The 19,659-nt window shown below is 43.0% G+C and overlaps 2 protein-coding genes across 4 annotated transcripts; one reads left to right on the top strand and one right to left on the bottom strand.

Moving 5' to 3' along the window:
• p4ha1a (prolyl 4-hydroxylase, alpha polypeptide I a) lies at positions 1–12,379 on the top strand. 3 transcript variants are annotated; one of them, XM_037081406.1, is made up of 16 exons: positions 1–193; positions 1,218–1,301; positions 1,812–1,908; positions 2,461–2,612; positions 2,715–2,852; positions 3,185–3,433; positions 3,637–3,821; positions 3,896–4,072; positions 4,814–4,884; positions 6,340–6,405; positions 8,330–8,429; positions 8,527–8,580; positions 8,854–8,919; positions 9,004–9,072; positions 10,241–10,337; positions 10,437–12,379. In XM_037081406.1, the coding sequence occupies exons 2-16, from the start codon at positions 1,223–1,225 to the stop codon at positions 10,505–10,507; spliced, it is 1,671 nt and encodes a 556-aa protein (XP_036937301.1). In that variant the 5' UTR covers positions 1–193; positions 1,218–1,222; the 3' UTR covers positions 10,508–12,379. The 3 variants fall into 3 exon arrangements, with proteins under 3 accessions (XP_036937301.1, XP_036937300.1, XP_036937299.1); XM_037081405.1 differs by lacking the exon at positions 4,814–4,884 and having other exon boundaries at positions 6,335–6,405; XM_037081404.1 differs by lacking the exon at positions 6,340–6,405 and having other exon boundaries at positions 2–193.
• Positions 12,380–13,080: 701 nt separating this feature from the next.
• arg1 (arginase 1) lies at positions 13,081–17,728 on the bottom strand. The gene is made up of 8 exons (XM_037081407.1): positions 17,538–17,728; positions 17,366–17,438; positions 16,776–16,950; positions 15,443–15,602; positions 15,274–15,368; positions 14,846–14,950; positions 13,717–13,853; positions 13,081–13,539 (listed from the first exon to the last, which is right to left on the bottom strand). The coding sequence occupies exons 1-8, from the start codon at positions 17,655–17,657 to the stop codon at positions 13,376–13,378; spliced, it is 1,029 nt and encodes a 342-aa protein (XP_036937302.1). The 5' UTR covers positions 17,658–17,728; the 3' UTR covers positions 13,081–13,375.
• Between the last annotated feature and the right edge of the window lie 1,931 nt (positions 17,729–19,659).

Here is a 19,659-nt window from a genome sequence, read left to right as displayed (position 1 = left end):
GTCCGTCCAGCAGGTGGCGGTAAAGCACCGTTCGCCGCCATCTTGGAAGAAACTGAGGAGAAGAAGAAGAAGAAGTTGTTGTGATTTTCTTGCTGCTAGCTCGACTCTCGAGGGAATTTGGGGATTTTGTGGACTCCGTTTGAAACCTAAGAGGGATTTCCTGTTTCTCCAGAACCTTCCAGGGACAAATACGGTAAAAACTCTTGTGTCACGACTTGTTTCTACCCGTTTCAGCCAGATGAAGGAGGTGAAGCTAAACTAGCTTGTAGGTCTAGAGTTTATCTGGAATTTTCCTTGGGCTGCAAGACCACTTTACTACAGGGGTCCACAGAAAGCAGCACCAGGTCTCACGGTAACGGTACCTCGCCTGGTGACTTGTCGTTTTTAACCTTGTATTTGTATTTTCCGTGTCCGTGTCGGCTGTAACCCTCCAGCAGGTCTCACTGCTGCCCTGTCTCGTCTTAATAATCAGTCTTTATGTCATGTTGAAGTTGCACACAGTTCGGTCCAGGAACTAACAATCAGATTTAATTCTGTCATGACGCCACAAGTAACAGAAGTAAACACAACCAGAACCGTCTTTGAGAACCATAACCATATTTAGCTTTCAAAGGCATAAAACAGAAGAACAGACAGTTAACTTAGTCAGATACAAGTTCAAGAACTTTGAAAAACATTTCCCGGAGAAATAAGTTAAAAAGCTATTACTAGTTTTACACATTAAAGTGACTCTTGAGTGGTAAAAAGTCTGTTGTGGCTCCAGAAGCTGTATGTAACCTGATAAAATGCCTCCAGTGATGTCATTAAGTGCTTGAGTTGCATCATGGGTAATGTAGGTCACTGGTCTACCATCAGACTCATTATGGACAGTTCAGAATGATCAGAACCAGATACATCGGAACCAGACACCTCACGTTCTACTTCCTGTTTAAAACCTCTTGCCTACATCACCCACAATGCAACTCAGCCACTAAGTGATATCACTGGAGGTAGATTACCTTTCATCCAGTCAATTAATCATCAGAATAGTAGCAGATAAATTGTGTAGGCTTTACTTACATCCATCCAATTATTTTCCTGCTGAATCTTTTTAATAATTAAATCAAAGAAGTTAAATGTCGTCTTAACTCAAGCAGTCATATAGAGTCTTTCCTTCTATCATACAAGCTATAAAACTGCCAAATCAGGAACTGTTCCTCTGTTTATATACGGTGCAGGCTTCATGGCTCTCAGCTGGTTCTTGATCCACATCCTCCTCTTCACCAGCTCCTTCGCTCACAATGACTTCTTCACCTCCATCGGTGAGTACTGTGTTTTTTTTCGTCCTGTTCATTCAGACATCTTCTTTGGATGTGAATTAATACAAGAAGGAGCTGAGAAACATCTAAACACTGCTGCATTTGTTCTCCAGCTGTCTCCAAGTCTCATACAGAGACGCTGCCATAGTTTCTTTTTAGGTTAAAGAAAAACAAACCAGAATCTTTTCTCCATCAAACCAAAGAAGACTGAACTGTGTATTTCAAAAAATAAGAGGGACTGAAAATACAAAAACGTTTCCTCAGACCTGCTCTGGATTTGTCTGGAGGCAGAAATCTGGACAAGTAAATCCAAAGCATGTATTGATACCACACAGAGGACAGAGAGGAGAGTACACCTGAAACAAATGATCGATAAGTTGATTGCCTGAAAATTAATAGGTAATAATTTTATAATCAGTCATTTTTTGGGGCAATTTCAGGTCATCAGATAAGTGTTTTTTGTGATTTGGGTGAACTGGCCCTTTAATGTAAGTTCGCTGTCTGTGTTCTCAGGTCACATGACCGACCTGCTGTTCACAGAGAAGGACCTGGTCAACTCTCTGAAGGACTACATCACAGCGGAGGAGATAAAACTGGAGCAGATTAAAAAGTGAGAGATCAGACGAAACATAGGACCAATCAGCTGGTATTCTTAACAGTCTCACCAGACACCCTTAACAAATCAGCTTATTTTAGGAGTTGTTGAATAGTGTCAAATTTATAACATTATGAAACTCTGTCTGACAGATTGTAACTCATTGTGTCCTTGTTGTAAATTCAGCATTAAATGAGAAGCTGAAGTTGTTTGTCTCCTTGTAAAAAATGTCAGTTTGTGGCAGCATGTCTGTACCAGCCTGTCTGCTTCTGTGTCTAAAGTCTTAAAGTCTTACCTGCCAACGTTGATCAGCTGTTTGAACACACTGTTTACACTGATTTCACCATTTACACTCCATTTATGAAAGAAGAAACATGTTATTGATCTAAACATGTCACATGTTACAAAGACACTAAACAGGAACAATATAGGCGACTTCTTTGTCCCCGTGGAGAAAGTCCCCACTAAACAAAAGACACATTCAGTTTGAGCAGGAGGGGAGTTTTACCGAAACATTATCTGTGTGTGTGTGTGTGTGTGTGTGTGTGTGTGTGTGTGTGTGTCCAGGTGGGCAGACAAACTGGACGTCCTGTCTGCAGCAGCCACTCAGGACCCCGAGGGTTTCCTGGGACACCCGGTGAACGCCTTCAAGCTGATGAAGAGACTCAACACAGAGTGGGGGGAGCTGGAGAGCCTGGTGCTTACTGATGTGTCTGATGGTACACACACACACACACAGACACACACACACACACACAGATCAGTTTCACACAGCAACTCAATCTGATCCTGTGTTGTGTTCTTCTTCTGTGGTGTTTCAGGGTTCATCTCTAACCTCACCATCCAGAGGCAGTACTTCCCCAATGACGATGATCAGGTCGGTGCCGCCAAAGCTCTGATGAGGCTGCAGGACACCTACCAGCTGGACACCGGCACCATCTCCACCGGACAGCTACCAGGTCAGCTCGGCCACGAGGGTGGATGTCACGGGTGACGTCTGATTAATTTTTATAGCAGTTAGAACATTTTAATGACTACTTTCAGGGTTGATTAGATTTAGTCTTAGAAAATAGAACATTTCATTTTTAAAGTCTGTTTTGACATCAGAACAATGTCTTCAAATTAACTTTATTTAAAAAGCCCAGAACCATAGAATTTTCTCATTTAACAATTTTAAAGACTGTCAGGAACAGTTCAACCTCCTCCCCCCGAACAGTCTGAACTATTCAGCCGGTGTCTATTTGCTGTCAAAGATGAAAACATGGTTCATAGTTTGTTGTTTTCTGCCCAGGCTCGTCCTCGTCTCACCAGAATGTTCTGACTGTGGAAGACTGCTATGACCTTGGGAAGGTGGCGTACTCGGAGGCAGACTACTACCACACGGAGCTGTGGATGGTTCAGGCCCTGAAGCAGCTGGATGAGGGAGAGATGTCCAGCTCCGTGGATGCCGTCACCATACTGGACTACCTGAGCTACTCTGTCTACCAGCAGGGGGACCTGGAGAGATCGCTGGACTTCACAAAGAGGCTGCTGGAGCTTGGTCAGTAACACTAAGCACTCAGGAGAGAGAGAAGTCCTGTCAGTATGAGTCATGAGTTAAAAGCTGAAAAAAGTCAGCACAAAAGCCTCATGAAGTTTTCCTTAGCTCATTCTATGATAGTCATGTGATTGCACTAGTAGATGACAGAACTTCTGTCCCTTCTGCGCTTCGATTTGACCCGAGTTATAATTCTTCCTGTTAAGATCCAACACACCAGCGAGCCAATGGGAACCTGAAGTACTTTGAGTATCAGCTGGCGAAACAGGAAAAGATGGGGGCGAGCGAGGAGGCACAGACTGAGGAGACGCAGAGGAAGGGTCGACCTGACGATTACCTGCCTGAGAGGAAGAAGTACGAACAGCTGTGTCGTGGCGAGGGCCTCAGGATGGTGAGGAGAGAGAAACACTTTCACACACATCTGCTGAATTTCATCAAAATCATCCTGCCTTTCTGTTTTGTCAGACTCCTCGCAGGCAGAGCCGCCTCTTCTGCCGTTACTTCAGCAACAATCGCCACCCAAAATATGTGATCGGTCCTGTGAAGCAGGAAGACGAGTGGGACCACCCCCACATCGTACGATACCTGAACATCGTGTCGGACAAGGAGATGGAGAAGGTCAAAGAGTTGGCCAAACCCAGGGTGAGTCAACACATCAGTTCACCCTCAGTGATCAAACCGGTTTGGTTCTGTTGAAGATTCCCTGTGGAGCTTAATTCTACTGATCAGTAGCTGCTGTTGGTGCTGACATGCTAACACATTTAGCAATATGCTAAGAAAGCCCAGAAAGAAGACAGAGATGCTAGCAAGATAACATGGATGTAAACCATGCATGTTTAACACTGGTCAGTCTGTTAGCATGATACCATGACCTGTTGGCTGGACATGGCATTTACAACCAGCTCACGAGGCTAACATTAGCCTAATTAGCTAGCTGAACAGCTTATAAAGTCTGTCACACCTCAAGTAAACACACAATGGAATTTACTGATTTATTTATAACAGAAACGTCACAGGGAACCTTTAACCTGCCCACAGTTAAGCATGCTAACATGCTTGTTGTTGACATGTAGCTTTTAGCACAGCATGCTTGCAGTGAAGGTGTCCCTGTCCATTGTTGTGTGAGCTGGCATTCACTGTCAGCAGCACTGCAGCAGAGCGACATGAGGTTACAGAGCAGATTGTCACCACTTCATGTTACTGTTTGTCTGTGTTTGGAACTTCTGGGAGCTGATAATCAGCACATTAATCTATGGGGAGGGGCATCAAGAACAAAGTCATGTGATCATCAGCACGTTGAATATATGAAGCGTTCATACACACACAATGTCGGGGGGGGTTGGTGTGTGTCTCCCTGTAACTGTCGGCCGATTGGCTCCACAGCTGCGGCGAGCCACCATCTCCAACCCGCTAACCGGCGTGCTGGAGACGGCCCACTACCGCATCAGTAAGAGGTAAGAGGGACGTCTGCAGGGAGACTCTCACCTTCCTGCCCTCCACCTCCCCCGTGTCCCCCAACATGTCCTCCCCCTCTGTGTCATCTGCTGTCCTGGTAAGAGCAGGAAAATACTGTTGTTTACTGAAGGACTTTACTTAATTGGAACTTTACTCATTTTGTTTTTGTCACTTTCTACTCATATTATATTTTGTACTTTTTACTCCACTACATTTATCTGACAGCTTTAGCTACTAGTTGCTGTACAGATTAAGATTTTTACCTACAAAAAGTGTGATGTTTAGTTGTAAATTAAACGTGTCAACAGTTTATACAAATACAGCTGAAATAAATCAAATAATCAACTGAAAGAAAATATATTTTCAACATTTTTGATTATGGGACAATCTAATACAGTTCCCATCATTTGTTTCATGTAGTCTTTCCTTTATGAAATCTAGTTCATAAGACTAGTGTTTCTTACCATCAAACTCAGTCTCTGTTGCAAACCTCACAAACAACCAAAATATTTCTCCTTTTTAATTTTTTTTTGTTTACACCAAGTGTCTTTGAAACATAATGATGCACTATGAACAACGTCAGCACTGTTGGACACTCAGTTTTTTGTTGATCACGCACAGATCAGTGTCCAGTAGCAACAGAGGCGGTGCACTAACACAACACTCACTCTGTACTTAAACCTAAAATGAGATTTAGAGATGCTGTGGAGAATGAACAGCTTAGCTTCAGCCAACCAACCAGTGACTTTAATATCAGACCATTAGCAAACTCGAAGTACATTTAAATATAAGTGCAGGATGCTACATCGACATGCACTCTCTAATCTCTAATGTTAAAAAACTTTTTCTGATTTGTATCATTGAATCTTTACATTCAAGCACCAGAGATAATCACTCTCTTACCGAATCTATAGAAACATCTGAATGTAAAAACTACAAACATGTACTGTGGAGTTTAAAATGTGATTTTCAGATTTCCTGCTCTTGCCAAGGTAAAAAAGGTGCTCCTGTTTTTCTGTCTGAGGAGGAAACGGGGTCAAAGCTTCTGTTTGACTCTCATCATCTCTGTTCGGAGAGGCAGCAGGAGACGTGACAGACAGATCCAACAAACCACATTTAACTCAGTGACTCTGGTTGTTATAGAGACATTTCACTCACAAGGTTTCTCTGAACTCCCGAGAGAAACTAGAAACAGCTTTGAACCTCAGAATTTATCTTTTTTGTTCTATAGTCATCTGACGCCCCCTCAGATTCATGTGCTGACCCTCCAGAGGGGCTAATGTAACCTGAAGGAGAGTATTTAAGAGCTGGAAACAGCCTGAACTTTCTGTCCTGAAGCTCCTGTTGTCTCCACGACTGCAGCATCTCAGTGTCAGCTAGTGACCTGTCTCTCTCTCTTCCTGTCTCTCTGTCTCTCTCTCTGTAACTGTAATGTGATTGGTGAGATAGCTCAGACGTGCGACGGTGCATGACCCTCAGACAGGCAAACTGACCACGGCCCATTACAGAGTCTCCAAGAGGTAAGAGCTGGACGGCTGCGTGGCACCGCGGGCTCACCAGACGATCAAAAAGTTGAAAGAATTAATCCTTAAAAAAGTCAAAAATATTCTAATATGTATAAAACACTTTCTCCAAGTTGAGAGTATTTTTTTAATGTGAGGCATCTGAATCAGTCTGTAATTCTTGAGTTCAGAAGCTTTATAAGCAGCTTAAATGTATTTTTATAAATGTTTTTTTAACACTTCATAATGTGGTTATAAGCAGATTGAAACCCAGTTTCCAGTTTATTAGGTACACCTAAATAAAAATCTGTAGGTCTGCTACAGTCCTCTAACTAGAATGGCACTCAGGAGAGCGCATACCTCCAGCAAGTCTCAATCTAATATCAAATAAAACTAATAAATCTACTTGCTTCAAATTGTTCTCCCTCAAAGATGCCGCCCACCCCATCCTTCATCAGGATCCTTTATCGGATCATTATTCCCTGAAACATTAACCAAAATGTGTAAAAGTGTTGTGTCTCACAATGATAACCAAAGAGAGAAGTAATCACTGGTTCTGTCTCTTTATCTGGACCAGCACCAAAAATTGATCAGGTCTGTTTTGGGCTAAGAGAGTCAGTTCAGTTCTGTTCAGTAGTTTTTGTGCAGTCCTGATCACAAACTAACAAACGCTGAAAAATCATCACTTTTATTTTGTCATGTCGTCGTTGTGCGATTCTTGAAAAGGTTTAAGAATTTGTCCCAGCCAGGGTCCAAACCTCCTCAGTGAGTCCTTCTCTCCCCTCACTCAGCCATGGAGGCTCGATCTGGAAACAGTTCTGGTCATGATCCTGGAGCAACATGAATTCAGATGTTTGAGCAGCTTGTTGTTGAAGCTGAGGTTTTTCTGATAGGATCTCTTCTTTCTGTTTCCATCTTCACTCTCAGCGAATCTTCAGTGATCAATAACTCGACTCTTCATTGATTCTTCCTTTACATACAACATTTGATTTATCTGTCTCAAACCATGTAACTGCCCACTGCATCCTTTACATGTTGAATGAGCTAAGGCCAAGTCAGCATGCTAACAGCTAGCCTCCTCACAGCCCCCTGTCTCTCAGAGGTGACAGTCTGACAGCCTGGAGCTTCAGTTCGCTACCAAGTCTAATAATCAACAACATAAACTCATAAATGTGAAGAAAGGAAATATTTTGACTCCTATTTTCATCATAAAATCCAACCATTTCTGTCTCTGACTGAAATCAGACTACTAAGTTTGTCAGACTCAATTCATTCAGACTGGAGACAAGCTGAGTCACAGTCACCAGAACAGTTCTGGTTTGTCTCCACAGTCTCCTCTAGTTCAATCCAATTAAATCCTCAGTTCACAGTAACATGTGAAAATATTCTGACTCTACACGCTGATGGTGTCATCAGACCCTTTCTCTCTCTGTCCTCTCCTGATGTGTCTCCTCGTCCCCGGAATCATAGTCCTGGTCAGAGCCGCTGTAAATCACCTCTGTAGTGTAAATCACCTCTGTAATGAGTCCTCTGTCTTCACACTGACTTCCGTCACTCTCAGAGATTGAGTTCAGTCCCAGTCAGCTGTCCAGTCGACTGTGGTGACTCCTCCTGGATGTAGTTGTTGGTCACTCTTTAGATATTCTACAGATTACCCCTTTAATAAATGCATCCAGTCGAGGGCAGATCAGAGTCGAGTTTCTGACAAGAACACAGTGACGGTGGAGGAGGTTGTCATAATGTTCCTTTAAGGAGGAGGTTTTGTAGACGGCGGTGGTCTTTGTCCTGTGCTCATCTCATCTTGAACTGTTGGCTGCATTATGAAGTCTTATCTTTAGGCTTAGTGCACCAATACAGACAAAATGAACTCTGACGCTGAGCATAACTGAGCCTTCGGTGCAGTGACAGACAGTGACACAGTTCCTCCTCTCTCCTCTCTCAGTGCTTGGCTCGGAGCATTTGAACATCCGGTGGTGGACAAGATCAACCAGAGGATCGAGGACCTCACTGGTCTAGACGTCACCACTGCCGAGGACCTGCAGGTAAGTGATCATCGAGCTCACAAGACACAATTCAAGGTTCAAACTTGTCTTTAATCCAGAATATTTCCATAGTTTTGGTGATCTTCTGTCTGTGCAGGTGGCTAACTACGGTGTGGGAGGACAGTACGAGCCTCACTTTGACTTTGGACGGGTAAATAGACACTTTCAAATTTCACTGTTAGTTGGAGGAAGCTGATTTCATCCCTTCATGGCCAAAAGTATGTAGACACGTGAACAGTGCAGCCACATGTGATCATGACATCATCAATGAGTTGCTAAATAATAATGAAGATTTAATTACCTTTAGAAACAACAGCATCATTTTTCTGTTCATGTCAGTTACAACATCTGCTTTTGTTTATCAGCCACCTTTAGTCACCAGTTACTTCACAAAGATAATGTGTTCTGTTTGTTGTGTTTTCAGAAAGATGAACCCGATGCATTTGAAGAGTTGGGGACAGGAAACAGAATCGCCACCTGGCTGCTTTACGTCAGTAGTGTCCTCTCTGTTTTTCCACTCTTATTTTGAAACTCTGAACCTGGATGATAAACTGTCTCCTCCTTCATGCTGCAGATGAGCGACGTACAGGCAGGTGGTGCCACAGTGTTTACGGACATCGGAGCTTCTGTCTGGCCCAGAAAGGTACTGATCACTTCCAGTAACTGCAGATTGTTACTGATTAACCTGCTGACACACAAAACATTATTCTGTCTGACAAACTGTCTTCAGCACTGAGAGATTCTCCTTCCCCCTCCCCTCCCTCTCATCTTTAACAATGAAGAAGTGTTAATGAGCAGAGAAAGATCTTAAAGAACAACATAGTTTATACTGGTTTACTGTGTTTACTTGTGGCGGACCCTGCCACCTCTCTAGCTTCAAACAGTATTCTGGGACCTTATTGTCCTCTGAGAACAGCTTGTTAATTCAGTCATGAAACTGTTTGTATTATCACCTCATTGATATTATAAATATTAAAATTCTCAGTTTGAATTTCTCGTCTTTAAAGACTGTTAAGAAACCACACGGCTCTGAGTTTCTGCCTGTGTGTGTTCAGCGTACAGCAGCAGCAGCTCGTCACAGCGAGCAGCCACTTAATTGTTGTAACCGTCAGCGTGTGAAAGATAATAAAACAAGATCTACATGAGGGAAATAAACAGTTTGCTCATCTTCTGTAACTGAGGCAGGTTTCTGTCGTCACTGCAGCCGACTGAGACTCCGTCTGCATCGACTTGCTGTTGGTTTGTTTATCACCGTCACTGTTGCAGGCCGACACACATCATTGTGTTTTATGCTCAGTCCCGAGTGTTGATTGCTTTTATTTACTGTCAAAGGAGTTGAACTTTTTACTGTGTACATTTTCACAAACACAGGGAGAACTGAAGTAGGCCTGCAGTAACAGTTCTGTATTGCTTCTCTGCTTCCATTTGTTGTAGTCTAGTTCTTTTATTTCATAAATGCACATGCATGGCATCATCGAGATGAAGGACCTTACGAGCATCAGCAGCCCACTGCAGAGTCGCCGTATTGTGCTCATTGAGGCCTGCTAATAACCTTGATTGGCTAATTTACACTTGTTAGGCCGTCACTTCATCATAAGACACAAGTGTGTTTTGTGGCTCCAGACAGACGAGGGACGGTGCCAGTGGTTGAAGGATTCAGCAGCAAGGCAGGAAGTAGCTTGTAGTTTCTGACCATCCTGTTGACGTTCACGTTATTGTTGAAGTTGTCCTTCTTGGCCCTTAACAGCAGTGAACTATGTGTCAGTAAAGTAATAGATGACTGCACTGATGGTTGGTCTGTGTGTCACCAGGGCACGGCGGTGTTCTGGTACAACCTGTACCCCAGCGGAGAAGGAGACTATCGGACCCGACACGCTGCCTGTCCCGTTCTAGTCGGCAACAAGTGGGGTGAGTTCTGTTACTGCTGAAGGTTCAGTGATGATCCAGAAATCTCAGCTGGTGACGGAGGAAGTTTATTAGATCTGTTCTTCTTCTGTCCGTCTGCAGTTTCCAATAAATGGATCCATGAACGAGGGCAGGAGTTCAGGAGGCGCTGTGGCCTCCAGGAGACGGACTGACGTCCACCACCCCTCCTCCTCCTCCTCCTCCTGAGGCTGCACATGTGATCTGACACATTTATTTGTGTGTGTGTGTGTGTGTGTGTGTGTGTGTGTGTGTGTGTGTGTATTTCCACTGATAACTCCTTTTTAAAAACCAGTAATCAGCATCAAAGGTTCAGATATTAAACTCTGTGGTTCTGTAGAAGACTGAGAAACAGAGAATTTTAGTATTAACAATATTAATTCCTTTAATCTACAGACTGAACCTTTAAATTCAAACTCAAAAAAACGCATTCTTCAGTCAGAATGAAGTTCTAAAAACAAACCGGATCATTTCTGAATCTGTTGACGTGTTTTGTTTGCTTCAGTTCCTTCAACACACTCGTTACCAACATCATCGAGCTATTTTTAAACTTTATTTACTTTCTTCTATTTAACATTGATGAGCAGTATAATATATTTGTATTAACACATCATGTTGTAGCAGATAAAAGGACATTTAAACTTTTAAAAAGATCTTTAATTATGCAGATAATTTCTTAAAAATACCTAAATATGTTGCACTGTGTTTGTTGATCACTCAATAAACCTTCAGCTGCACTGAGAAGAACGAAGTATAGAATAAACTACAGGTTCAAGTTACGTTATTTTATTTATTCATTAGAAAACCCTTAAAAATGAATTTATTGATGATTAATCACACGTTCAGGTTAAACCGCTGAGGTTGCACATTTTAATAATAATTAAATAATGAACTTAATAAAATATAAATGTCTGACCCAGATTCTGTTCACCTGCCTGATACTGAACACAAAATATCAATAAAATATCAATAGAATATCAATAGCTACACCTCAAACTGATCAAGACAGGTGTTAAGTATTTAATATTAATGTGTGAATTTATTCAGACTTGAAGAAGTTGAGGCTGTTTTAAAGGTTTGACCTGTGGATAACAGAAGGTGATCAGCTGATCATCACCTCCACCTGAAACATGCTGGTGTTTACAGAGCAGCTGCTCTCCACTCTGTCCACCTGCTGTAGTTCCTGGCAAGAGTGTAATCAGATTACAGTCAGATTTACAGGGTGAAGTCACTCCAACACTCGATGTGTCGCACACACGAGGATTACTTTACTTTACCTGTTACATTTACCTGACAGCTTTAGTTACTTTAACACGTGAAGCAGCTACAAGAACTTTGCACAGTGAGAGCAAAGAAACATTTCAGTCCTGTTTGTGTCTTTAAACTCGGAACAAGCTGAACAGAACACGTTTTTTTAAAGGAGCAGTCTGTAGTTTTGTGGAAGAAATGATTTCTGAAAACTTAGTAAATGTGAATGTTATCAGCCTCGTCCTACATTAGCCTGCTGCAGATGTGTTTGAGCTGGAAGTTTCCGTACAAGAAGTTTTGACCCACATCAGATTGTTCTCTCTCAATGTTACCAGCTTCCTAAATGTGGCTGTTTTTTTCCATGTAGATTCATTCATTATTTACAGACGCTGGTGAAAACGTTACCTCCTGGTGGTGGTCACGATTCATCAGGAAGTCACTGAGTAATGTGAAATAATGGAGCAGAATGTTTCACACGAGTGAAGTTTGAGAGTGAACTCACTGTGTGAAGCCTCTGTGTTGCACTGAAGGACTGTGGACTCATTTCTTACAGTGTGGTGACCATTAACTCACTCAACACACATGTGGACAGTGAGTGTTGTTTTAACCTGACCTCCACTGAGTCACTGACCTCAGGTCAGAACACGTTCGTCTCACACAGCTTTATGTAACGCTACACTCCTGTTTGTGTGTGATGGAAGTGATTGTTCTGTTCACAGAATGTAACTGAAGATATCAGAGTCTGTAACATATGTTCACAATAAACACAATGTAAAGTACTGATGCAACACTGACTCGTATGTCACAAAAATATATTTTCAACAATGTGGAATCTACTTTAATACATCAGCTAACAGCTGTTAGCGTCTCCAACAGTTGATGCAGTGATGTTGTGATGACTCGGTTCAGCCAGCATGAAATTTGGCTGTAAAGCCGAGGTGTGTACGACAAACTGGATCAGTTCTCAAGAATTGTCTTGTGGTGTGTATTCCCATTCTGCTGCTGCAGCCTGAACGTGTCATCCTGAGAGAGGGGAGAAGCTGCTGAATGCCTGGATGTAGATTTCATATTTTTAGAGTGAACAATTTAGAAAACTGGTGCCGTCTTCAGAAATGTGGGCTCAAAGTGAACATAGGAGCTTATGAGGGAGTTGGTGTGCTTCTATAGTAACAGGCCTGTGATCAGCACAATATTGATTTAAACAGGCTCAACACACAAACATGTATCATCCCAAATATTAATAGACATCAGCAGCGTATCAGGACTTCAGGCTGAACTGGTGAACTGAGCCACAGCAGCTGGACTGTATGTGAGCCAGCAGAACCGTCGGCCCGGCAGCACTTCATGGATCAACATCTATGTTGAGTCTCACGTGTGTTCGTCTCTCCCCTGTCCTGGTATTTGGTGGCGGGTTAAACCTTAATGTGGATCATGACCTGCTGTATGATGACAATAAATAAGAAGCGGAGCATCAAGCTGATGTGGTCTGATGTCTTCATGTGCTCAGATGTGACGCCTCCACAGCAGACACACTTCCCACTGACGGGGTTGTAACACAGACAAATGTTTTCTTATCATTTCATAAAATATTACCCAGACAGACGTTAAAGTTGATATAAACTTGGATTTCTTTTTAATGACAAAAATCACTGTATTCAAAGTTTAAAATCTAAAGTCACCGTTGTGATTTGTAAGTTAAATTCTGATTGTCTGATTGCTGTGGGTGATGAGAGGTGATGGGAGGTGATCAGAGGTGATCAGGTGTCTGGCCCTCGTTAAGGCTCAGGCAGGAGGTAGTCCGTTGGGTGGTTTCCCTCGCGGCGGCGTCCGAAGCAGCCGAGCAGCAGGTCGACCGCCGTGCTGACTGTGGACCGGACGTCCTGTTCGGTCTGACCCCTCAGAGGATTCACCTCCACCAGGTCCACTCCTGACAGGAGTCCTGCGGGACGAGAGCAGAATGATTGTTGAGTCTGTACACCAAATAAAAAGTGGCTGTTAGCATAGCTTAGCATAAAGACTTGAAGCGGGGGGAAACAGCTAGCATGGCTCTCACTGACATGTTGGATCTCAGGTGTGTGAAAACAGCAGATCACAGTGTGTGTTGCTGGAGTCGTACCTGTTTGACACAGGTGTTCAGTGATGTAGACGCCCTCTCTGTAGGTGAGTCCTCCTACCACAGGTGTTCCTGTTGCCGGGGTAACAGAGGGGTCGATGGCATCGATGTCGTAGCTCAGGTGGATCGGTTTCTTCACTCTGCTCAGAACAACATGCAGTATTGTGAACCAGAGCTTCTGATTGGACGAGTTCTCACTGTGTAGATGTCCATATTTCACATTTACATTTTTCTGAGTCATTTTTCAGTTTGTCTGTTGAGACGCAGACAAAAAGTCCTCAGATTTTTGCTCACAGAATCCCTGAGGGACGACTGAGGACTTTTTCTTTTTCTGGTCTGAAGTATTTTCTCTCCTGTGTTTGTGACTTTTGAACTGCTAGAGAGAAATAATCTGTCTTCTTTAGTTGTTTTCCATCTGTAAGAACACGTGAAGTCAATGAAAATAAATAATTTGCAAAACCAAGTGTGGAAAAAAAAACTTGGTTTCAATCAGTAATTTTTTTTCTTTTTCATGTTTTCACAGATTTAAAAAAGGTTAAAGAACAAACAAATGAGAAAAGTGATTTAGATCAGAATCAGAAAATGGACACCAGGAAAGACGTTTCACGTGTTTTCACAGGTGTGTTTGAAATGTATTTATTTCACTTTATTTATTCATTTGTTCATTTATTTATTTTGCATGTGTCAAACTCGATGGGAAAAAAGTTTTAGACAATTTGTTTATTTATTTATTTATTTATTTATTCATTTATGTTAGATTCAGTTTTCCAAGTGTTTGTTTTTGTTATATTCATTTTGACCACAAAAAAACAAAACAAATCAAAAATTCAAATAAATGGATCATCAGGAAGGAAAGAATCTTTTTTCACTTCATTACACTCAACATGTTTTTTTCTCCTGATAAAAAAATAAAAAATATTCCCTTTTTTTTCTTTCTTTTTTTTTTTCACATTTGAAAACGGGATAAAATTTCAGGACAGAAAACGTGTCGAGTGAAATGAAGTGAAAACAAGTTTTAGCCAGACTGTTTTTTTTCCAAACGCTTACAGTTACATTTCATGAAAACTTTTTCTCAAGTTTTGACGTTTTCAAAGATGTAAAGATCAAACCCTCAACAGGAGGCGGAGCTCACCTGGCGGACAGGTAGTCGCAGGTCTCCTCCATGACTCTGGCCACACCCAGTTTATCCACCTCTGACATGGAGAACACCTTCACGCCCAGCAGCTTCAGGATGTAGCTGTCCAGAGAAAAGTTATTTTATCACAAAACACCAGATATCATCTGGAATAAGTGTCTGTTAGTCAGAGCTGTGACTCAGTGCTCAGCACCAGCTCCACTGTCATCCCGACCAGAACACAGAACCCCGTCAGCCTCCTCTCAGCTCCTGTTTGGAGTCACGTTTACTGTGTTTCTATATCACAGTTTGAGTTCAACTCTAAAAAACTGTTGATCTATGCTAATGTTGAAAGTCTGCTGTATTTTACTAGTTCTAACAGAACCGAATAATAAAGATAACCCACAGCAGAACCTGAGGGGTCGACATGTGACCCAGAAACCTACTGCTCTCCGGGGTCCACGTCCCTCAGACCGATGTAGACCAGATCTTTGGCCGACACACACGGTTTGATCCACGAGAAGTTGGGCAGGACGGGAACCTGTCGACATCAAGAACAATCTGAATATTCGGCCCGTCTGAACAAACCGATGGTTCCGACGGGCTTCAGCGGACCTTTGCGTGCAGCTCGTGGAGCAGGTAAGACATGGGCTGTCCGTGGATGTTTCCGGTGGATGACGTCAGCGGCGTGTTGATGTCTGCGTGGGCGTCGACCCAAACGACGCTCAGCTCGCCGACCGCCGCAGAGTGACCGTGGATGGAGCCGATGGCCAAACTGACGGAGACAAACAGAGAGATGACGTCACATCACGTCTGCTGCTGACGTCACTGAGTTTATTAATACATTCGCTTCAAGAAAGAAAATCCAACAGGGTGGAAAAATACAAATATTCATGAAAAAAAAATTCCAGTGAAAAAGTTGTGTTTCTTGTTTAAAGTCAAATGAATGAAGCTTCTCTGGGTTTGGATGCAGGATCTGCAGTTTGTGGAGGAGAAATATTTAATTGTTACGAGTTTAAAACCAACTGATTTTTTTCCCACAACGGAATCTTTTATTTTTGAACATATGTTTGTTTCCCAGATGTGAAAACAATTCAGCAATTTCTCCCCCCAAGATTAATTAAGTATTCTGAATCTGAATAAAAAACTTTTATTTTTAATTTTTTAAACGAGTCAAACAAAAAGCAAATTCAGGAGAAATTAAAAATCATTTTCACCAGATGTGAAACTGAGTGAAAAAAAAAGGGAAACAAAAATTTCATGTGTAAGAAAAAAGGTTTTTTTTCCCATGAGGCAGAGTAAGTTTGTAAGTCTTGAAAAAAATGTTTTGGTGGAAAAATAAAAAAAAAAGGAGAAAAAAATTCCTGTGAAAGATCGAGGAAAAAAATGTTTTAGGAAAAAAAACCTTGAAAGAAACAAAGTTTTAAAAAAAGTTTTTTTCAGGTGAAACTGAGTGAAATCTGACTTGGAAAACAGAAAACAACAAGATGTGTTACCATAGTTACGCAGATGACACACAGATTTATATAACACGACAGCTGATCCAGAACCAGCTGATCCAGTCCTAACAAGAACCAACCAGTAGATCACATCACTGACTTCCTGTCTGTCAGAGAGAAGAACTGAACTGTTTCAGACTGAAACACATTTCTGATCTTAATTTAACAACTTTTTCTCTTTCAGTCCACGTCTCTGTCTCTCCACTTGTTTTCATGTCTTTAAATGTTTGATGTTATTTTAATGTCTTTGTGTGTGTTTGCTCCTGTAAAGACTTCGAGACCGTCAGGTGAAACAGAACCTGCAGCGTTTCTCCACCAGAACTCTTTCTGAGTCCTTCACCTGATGACGTCACACCGATCGATGGATCACTGTTTGATCGGCTCTGTGTGTCCTGCTGGTGGATGATTGACACACAGAGGCATCAGAGTCCACAGGTGCTTGTACTCACCTGTGGTCTCCTCCCAGCATCACTGACGTGTGACCGTCCTTCTTCACGGCCCGCACCGCCTCCGACAGCCTCTGGTTGGCTCCGCCCACCGCTCGCACACGCTTCACCTGACCCACCGGCTCGTCGTCCGCCACTTCCTCAAATGTCAGATTCCCATAATCCTTCACTGCACAGCCTGAAGGCACAACAGACATCTCTGTGAGGCAGAGGATCCCTCCTTCTCTCCTTCTCTCCTTCCCTCCTTTCCTCCCTCCTTCCTCCCTCAGAGTTGACAAACAGTCTGATTTCCCAGAATCTTTTTATTTCGCAACACAAAGTCAACATTTAGACCTGCTGCCACACACACACACACAGTCAGACACACGCACACACACACACACACACAGTCAGACACACACACACACACACACACACACACACACACACACACACACAGACACACACAGTGCAGTAGGATTTTAAATTACTTACTTGCAGTGAATAATAAATAAATAATCAGTTGTTCATTCACTGTGAATCTTTCTGTCTCACTCACACACACACACACACACACACACACACTCACACACACACACACACACACACCGCACCTTGCTCCTGCAGTCTCTGCAGCAGTCCCGCAGCTCGGATCAGGTCCGGTCCACTCTCCACTCCGCCCCGAGGCTGCAGCACAAGAACAAGATTACACACACACACACACACACGCACACACGCACACACACACACACACACACAGATACACACACACACACACACACACACCTGTCCCTTGGAGAAAGGTGCTCCGATGATCCCGGCTGACCGCTCCTGATGATGATGATGATGATGATGACGTCTGTTGACTGACAGCGCGAGCTGCTGCAGTGTCCTCGCGCTCCTCATGCTGACTGCACCACACACACTCTCTCTCTCTCTCACACACACACACACACTCCGACCGACCGGAGCCTTTTAAAAACCTTCCGTGACGTCATCGCTCGACCCGAGGTGGTGTCGGAGCGCGGCTGACGTCATCCCCGAGTGAGGTAATCATCTCTGTGTAGATCACTTCCTCTTCACCAGTTATTAATTAAGACACCACAGAAGAAGAGTTGATGAGTTAAAGCAGCAGATGATTGAAACTCAGTTTCAGACGGACTGCAGAACAAACAACTACACAAAAATAAATCTCACAACTTTACTGTCAACAGCAAACCGACAGAGACAGAAGAGCCCAGAGCAGCCACAGTAATCTATTACAACATGTACAACTCTGCTGCAGGGAGGGGACAGAACCAAACAGAACCAAACAGAACCGAACAGAACCAAACAGAACCGAACCGAACAGAACCAAACAGAACCGAACAGTGCCCTCATCGCCACTCTACACATGTTCAGTGAAGTTTCTCTTCAGGTCAGCAGAAACAAACAGAACAACAGAATAAAATCTGTAGTAAAGACTCAAACTAAATAAATAAATAATACTCTTGATTGGGGCCCCCTGGTGGCCAGGGGGCCCCAATCAAGAGTATTATTTATTTATTTATTTATTGACATATCAAATGAATTAAACAAGTGACATAAATAAATGAATGAATAAATAATTCAATTTATTTGTGTCAATAATTGCACAGGTGACTCTGCAGTGGTGGGAGGGGCTCAGAAGGCTCGGGCCGGAGTCAGTCAGACTGGGTTCATCCTGTCGGGACTTATTTTCCTGATGATGACCGTCGTTCTACATTATCCTGCTTATTACACGGCTGCTTGCCAACACGATAAAAAACTTCACAGTGTCTTTTTACAATTTATCTGTTACTGTTCATAGTGTTTTTCAGCAGAGAAATATAATTCATCAAACCGATGTTTCGCTTCTCCGTCTTCGCTGCTTTCCTCTTTTTCTTTGCTTGACTGGTGACGATAACTCAGCCTTTTGCCGAGAGTTGAAATCACCGTATTTCCCCAAAATATTAAAGTTAACATGAAACTCATCCATACTGGTGGCCGAGGAGTACGTTTTTCTGATATGAAGAAGGCTACAGATCAGCTGACGTCGCTTAGCAACCAAAGACGCTGGGTGATAAGTGACCGGACTACTTGCGGAGTGATACGGTCGAACATGCTCAGCAGAACGTCTGGAGGCCCATTCAAGTGAACGGAGCGTTCCACAGCATTAAGAGCTGTGTAATATTCAGCTGCTGACACACTTTGTTTCTGCTTCTCTTCAGTACAAAATCATCACAAGAAATCTGTCATTGTGTTCTTGCTGCAGACTCTGTCAGGGGGCCGCAGGGGGTCCAGACTAGAGGTAAGATCTTTAGCCCGAGCCCGAGCCCGACCCGGCCCGAAATTCAGGTCGGGTCGGGCCTAAAATGTCAATCATTACGTTCGGGTCGGGTCGGGCTCGGGCTTCTCTCTCGCTGACTTTTTTTTTAAATAAATATATGTTTATAAAAATGTATACTAAAACGATGTGTGGATACTAAACTAAGGAATACTTGTTGTAAATAAATAATTTGGATAAAACAGAGAAGGCGGCGCTGTAAGGTAATTGCTATATAACTACTACTAAACAGGAGGCGCAGAGCAAGAGCACGATTTGCGCACGGCTTTGCGGACATTTCGTGAACGTAAAATACTATGGGATAAATTGAAATTTCGGGTTTGCTTCGGGCTCGGGCCTGCAAATCAAGTTAATTGGTCGGGCTCGGGCTGGGTCGGGCTTTAATGCCTGCGGGCCTGGGTCGGGTCGGGCTGGATTTTTTAGGCCCGATCTTACCTCTAGTCCAGACTCACAGTTATGGGGGCACTGGCCCCTGGTGGCCCTAGAACCGCCCCTGAACAACACCTGAACATTTCTAACGAGGCACCTCTCTCTAACAGTGTGACCCGACAGGTTGGACCAGAC

Source organism: Acanthopagrus latus, chromosome 20, assembly GCF_904848185.1.
Source record: "Acanthopagrus latus isolate v.2019 chromosome 20, fAcaLat1.1, whole genome shotgun sequence".
NCBI lineage: Eukaryota > Metazoa > Chordata > Actinopteri > Spariformes > Sparidae > Acanthopagrus > Acanthopagrus latus.
Note: the sequence above shows the minus strand (reverse complement) of the source record. Positions and strands in the feature narration are given on the sequence as shown.

What these genes read in the sequence shown, in the direction of transcription:
- p4ha1a (XM_037081406.1), top strand. Translation starts at nt 1,223, where the DNA reads ATGGCTCTCAGCTGGTTCTTGATCCACATCCTCCTCTTCACCAGCTCC. An exon ending in CTCCACCGGACAGCTACCAG is followed by an intron (nt 2,853 to 3,184) that starts GTCAGCTCGGCC and finishes TTTTCTGCCCAG; the next exon opens with GCTCGTCCTCGTCTCACCAG. An exon ending in AAGAGTTGGCCAAACCCAGG is followed by an intron (nt 4,073 to 4,813) that starts GTGAGTCAACAC and finishes TTGGCTCCACAG; the next exon opens with CTGCGGCGAGCCACCATCTC.
- arg1 (XM_037081407.1), bottom strand. Translation starts at nt 17,657, where the DNA reads ATGAGGAGCGCGAGGACACTGCAGCAGCTCGCGCTGTCAGTCAACAGA. An exon ending in ATGCTGGGAGGAGACCACAG is followed by an intron (nt 15,603 to 16,775) that starts GTGAGTACAAGC and finishes TGTCTCCGTCAG; the next exon opens with TTTGGCCATCGGCTCCATCC. An exon ending in TCCACGAGCTGCACGCAAAG is followed by an intron (nt 15,369 to 15,442) that starts GTCCGCTGAAGC and finishes TGATGTCGACAG; the next exon opens with GTTCCCGTCCTGCCCAACTT.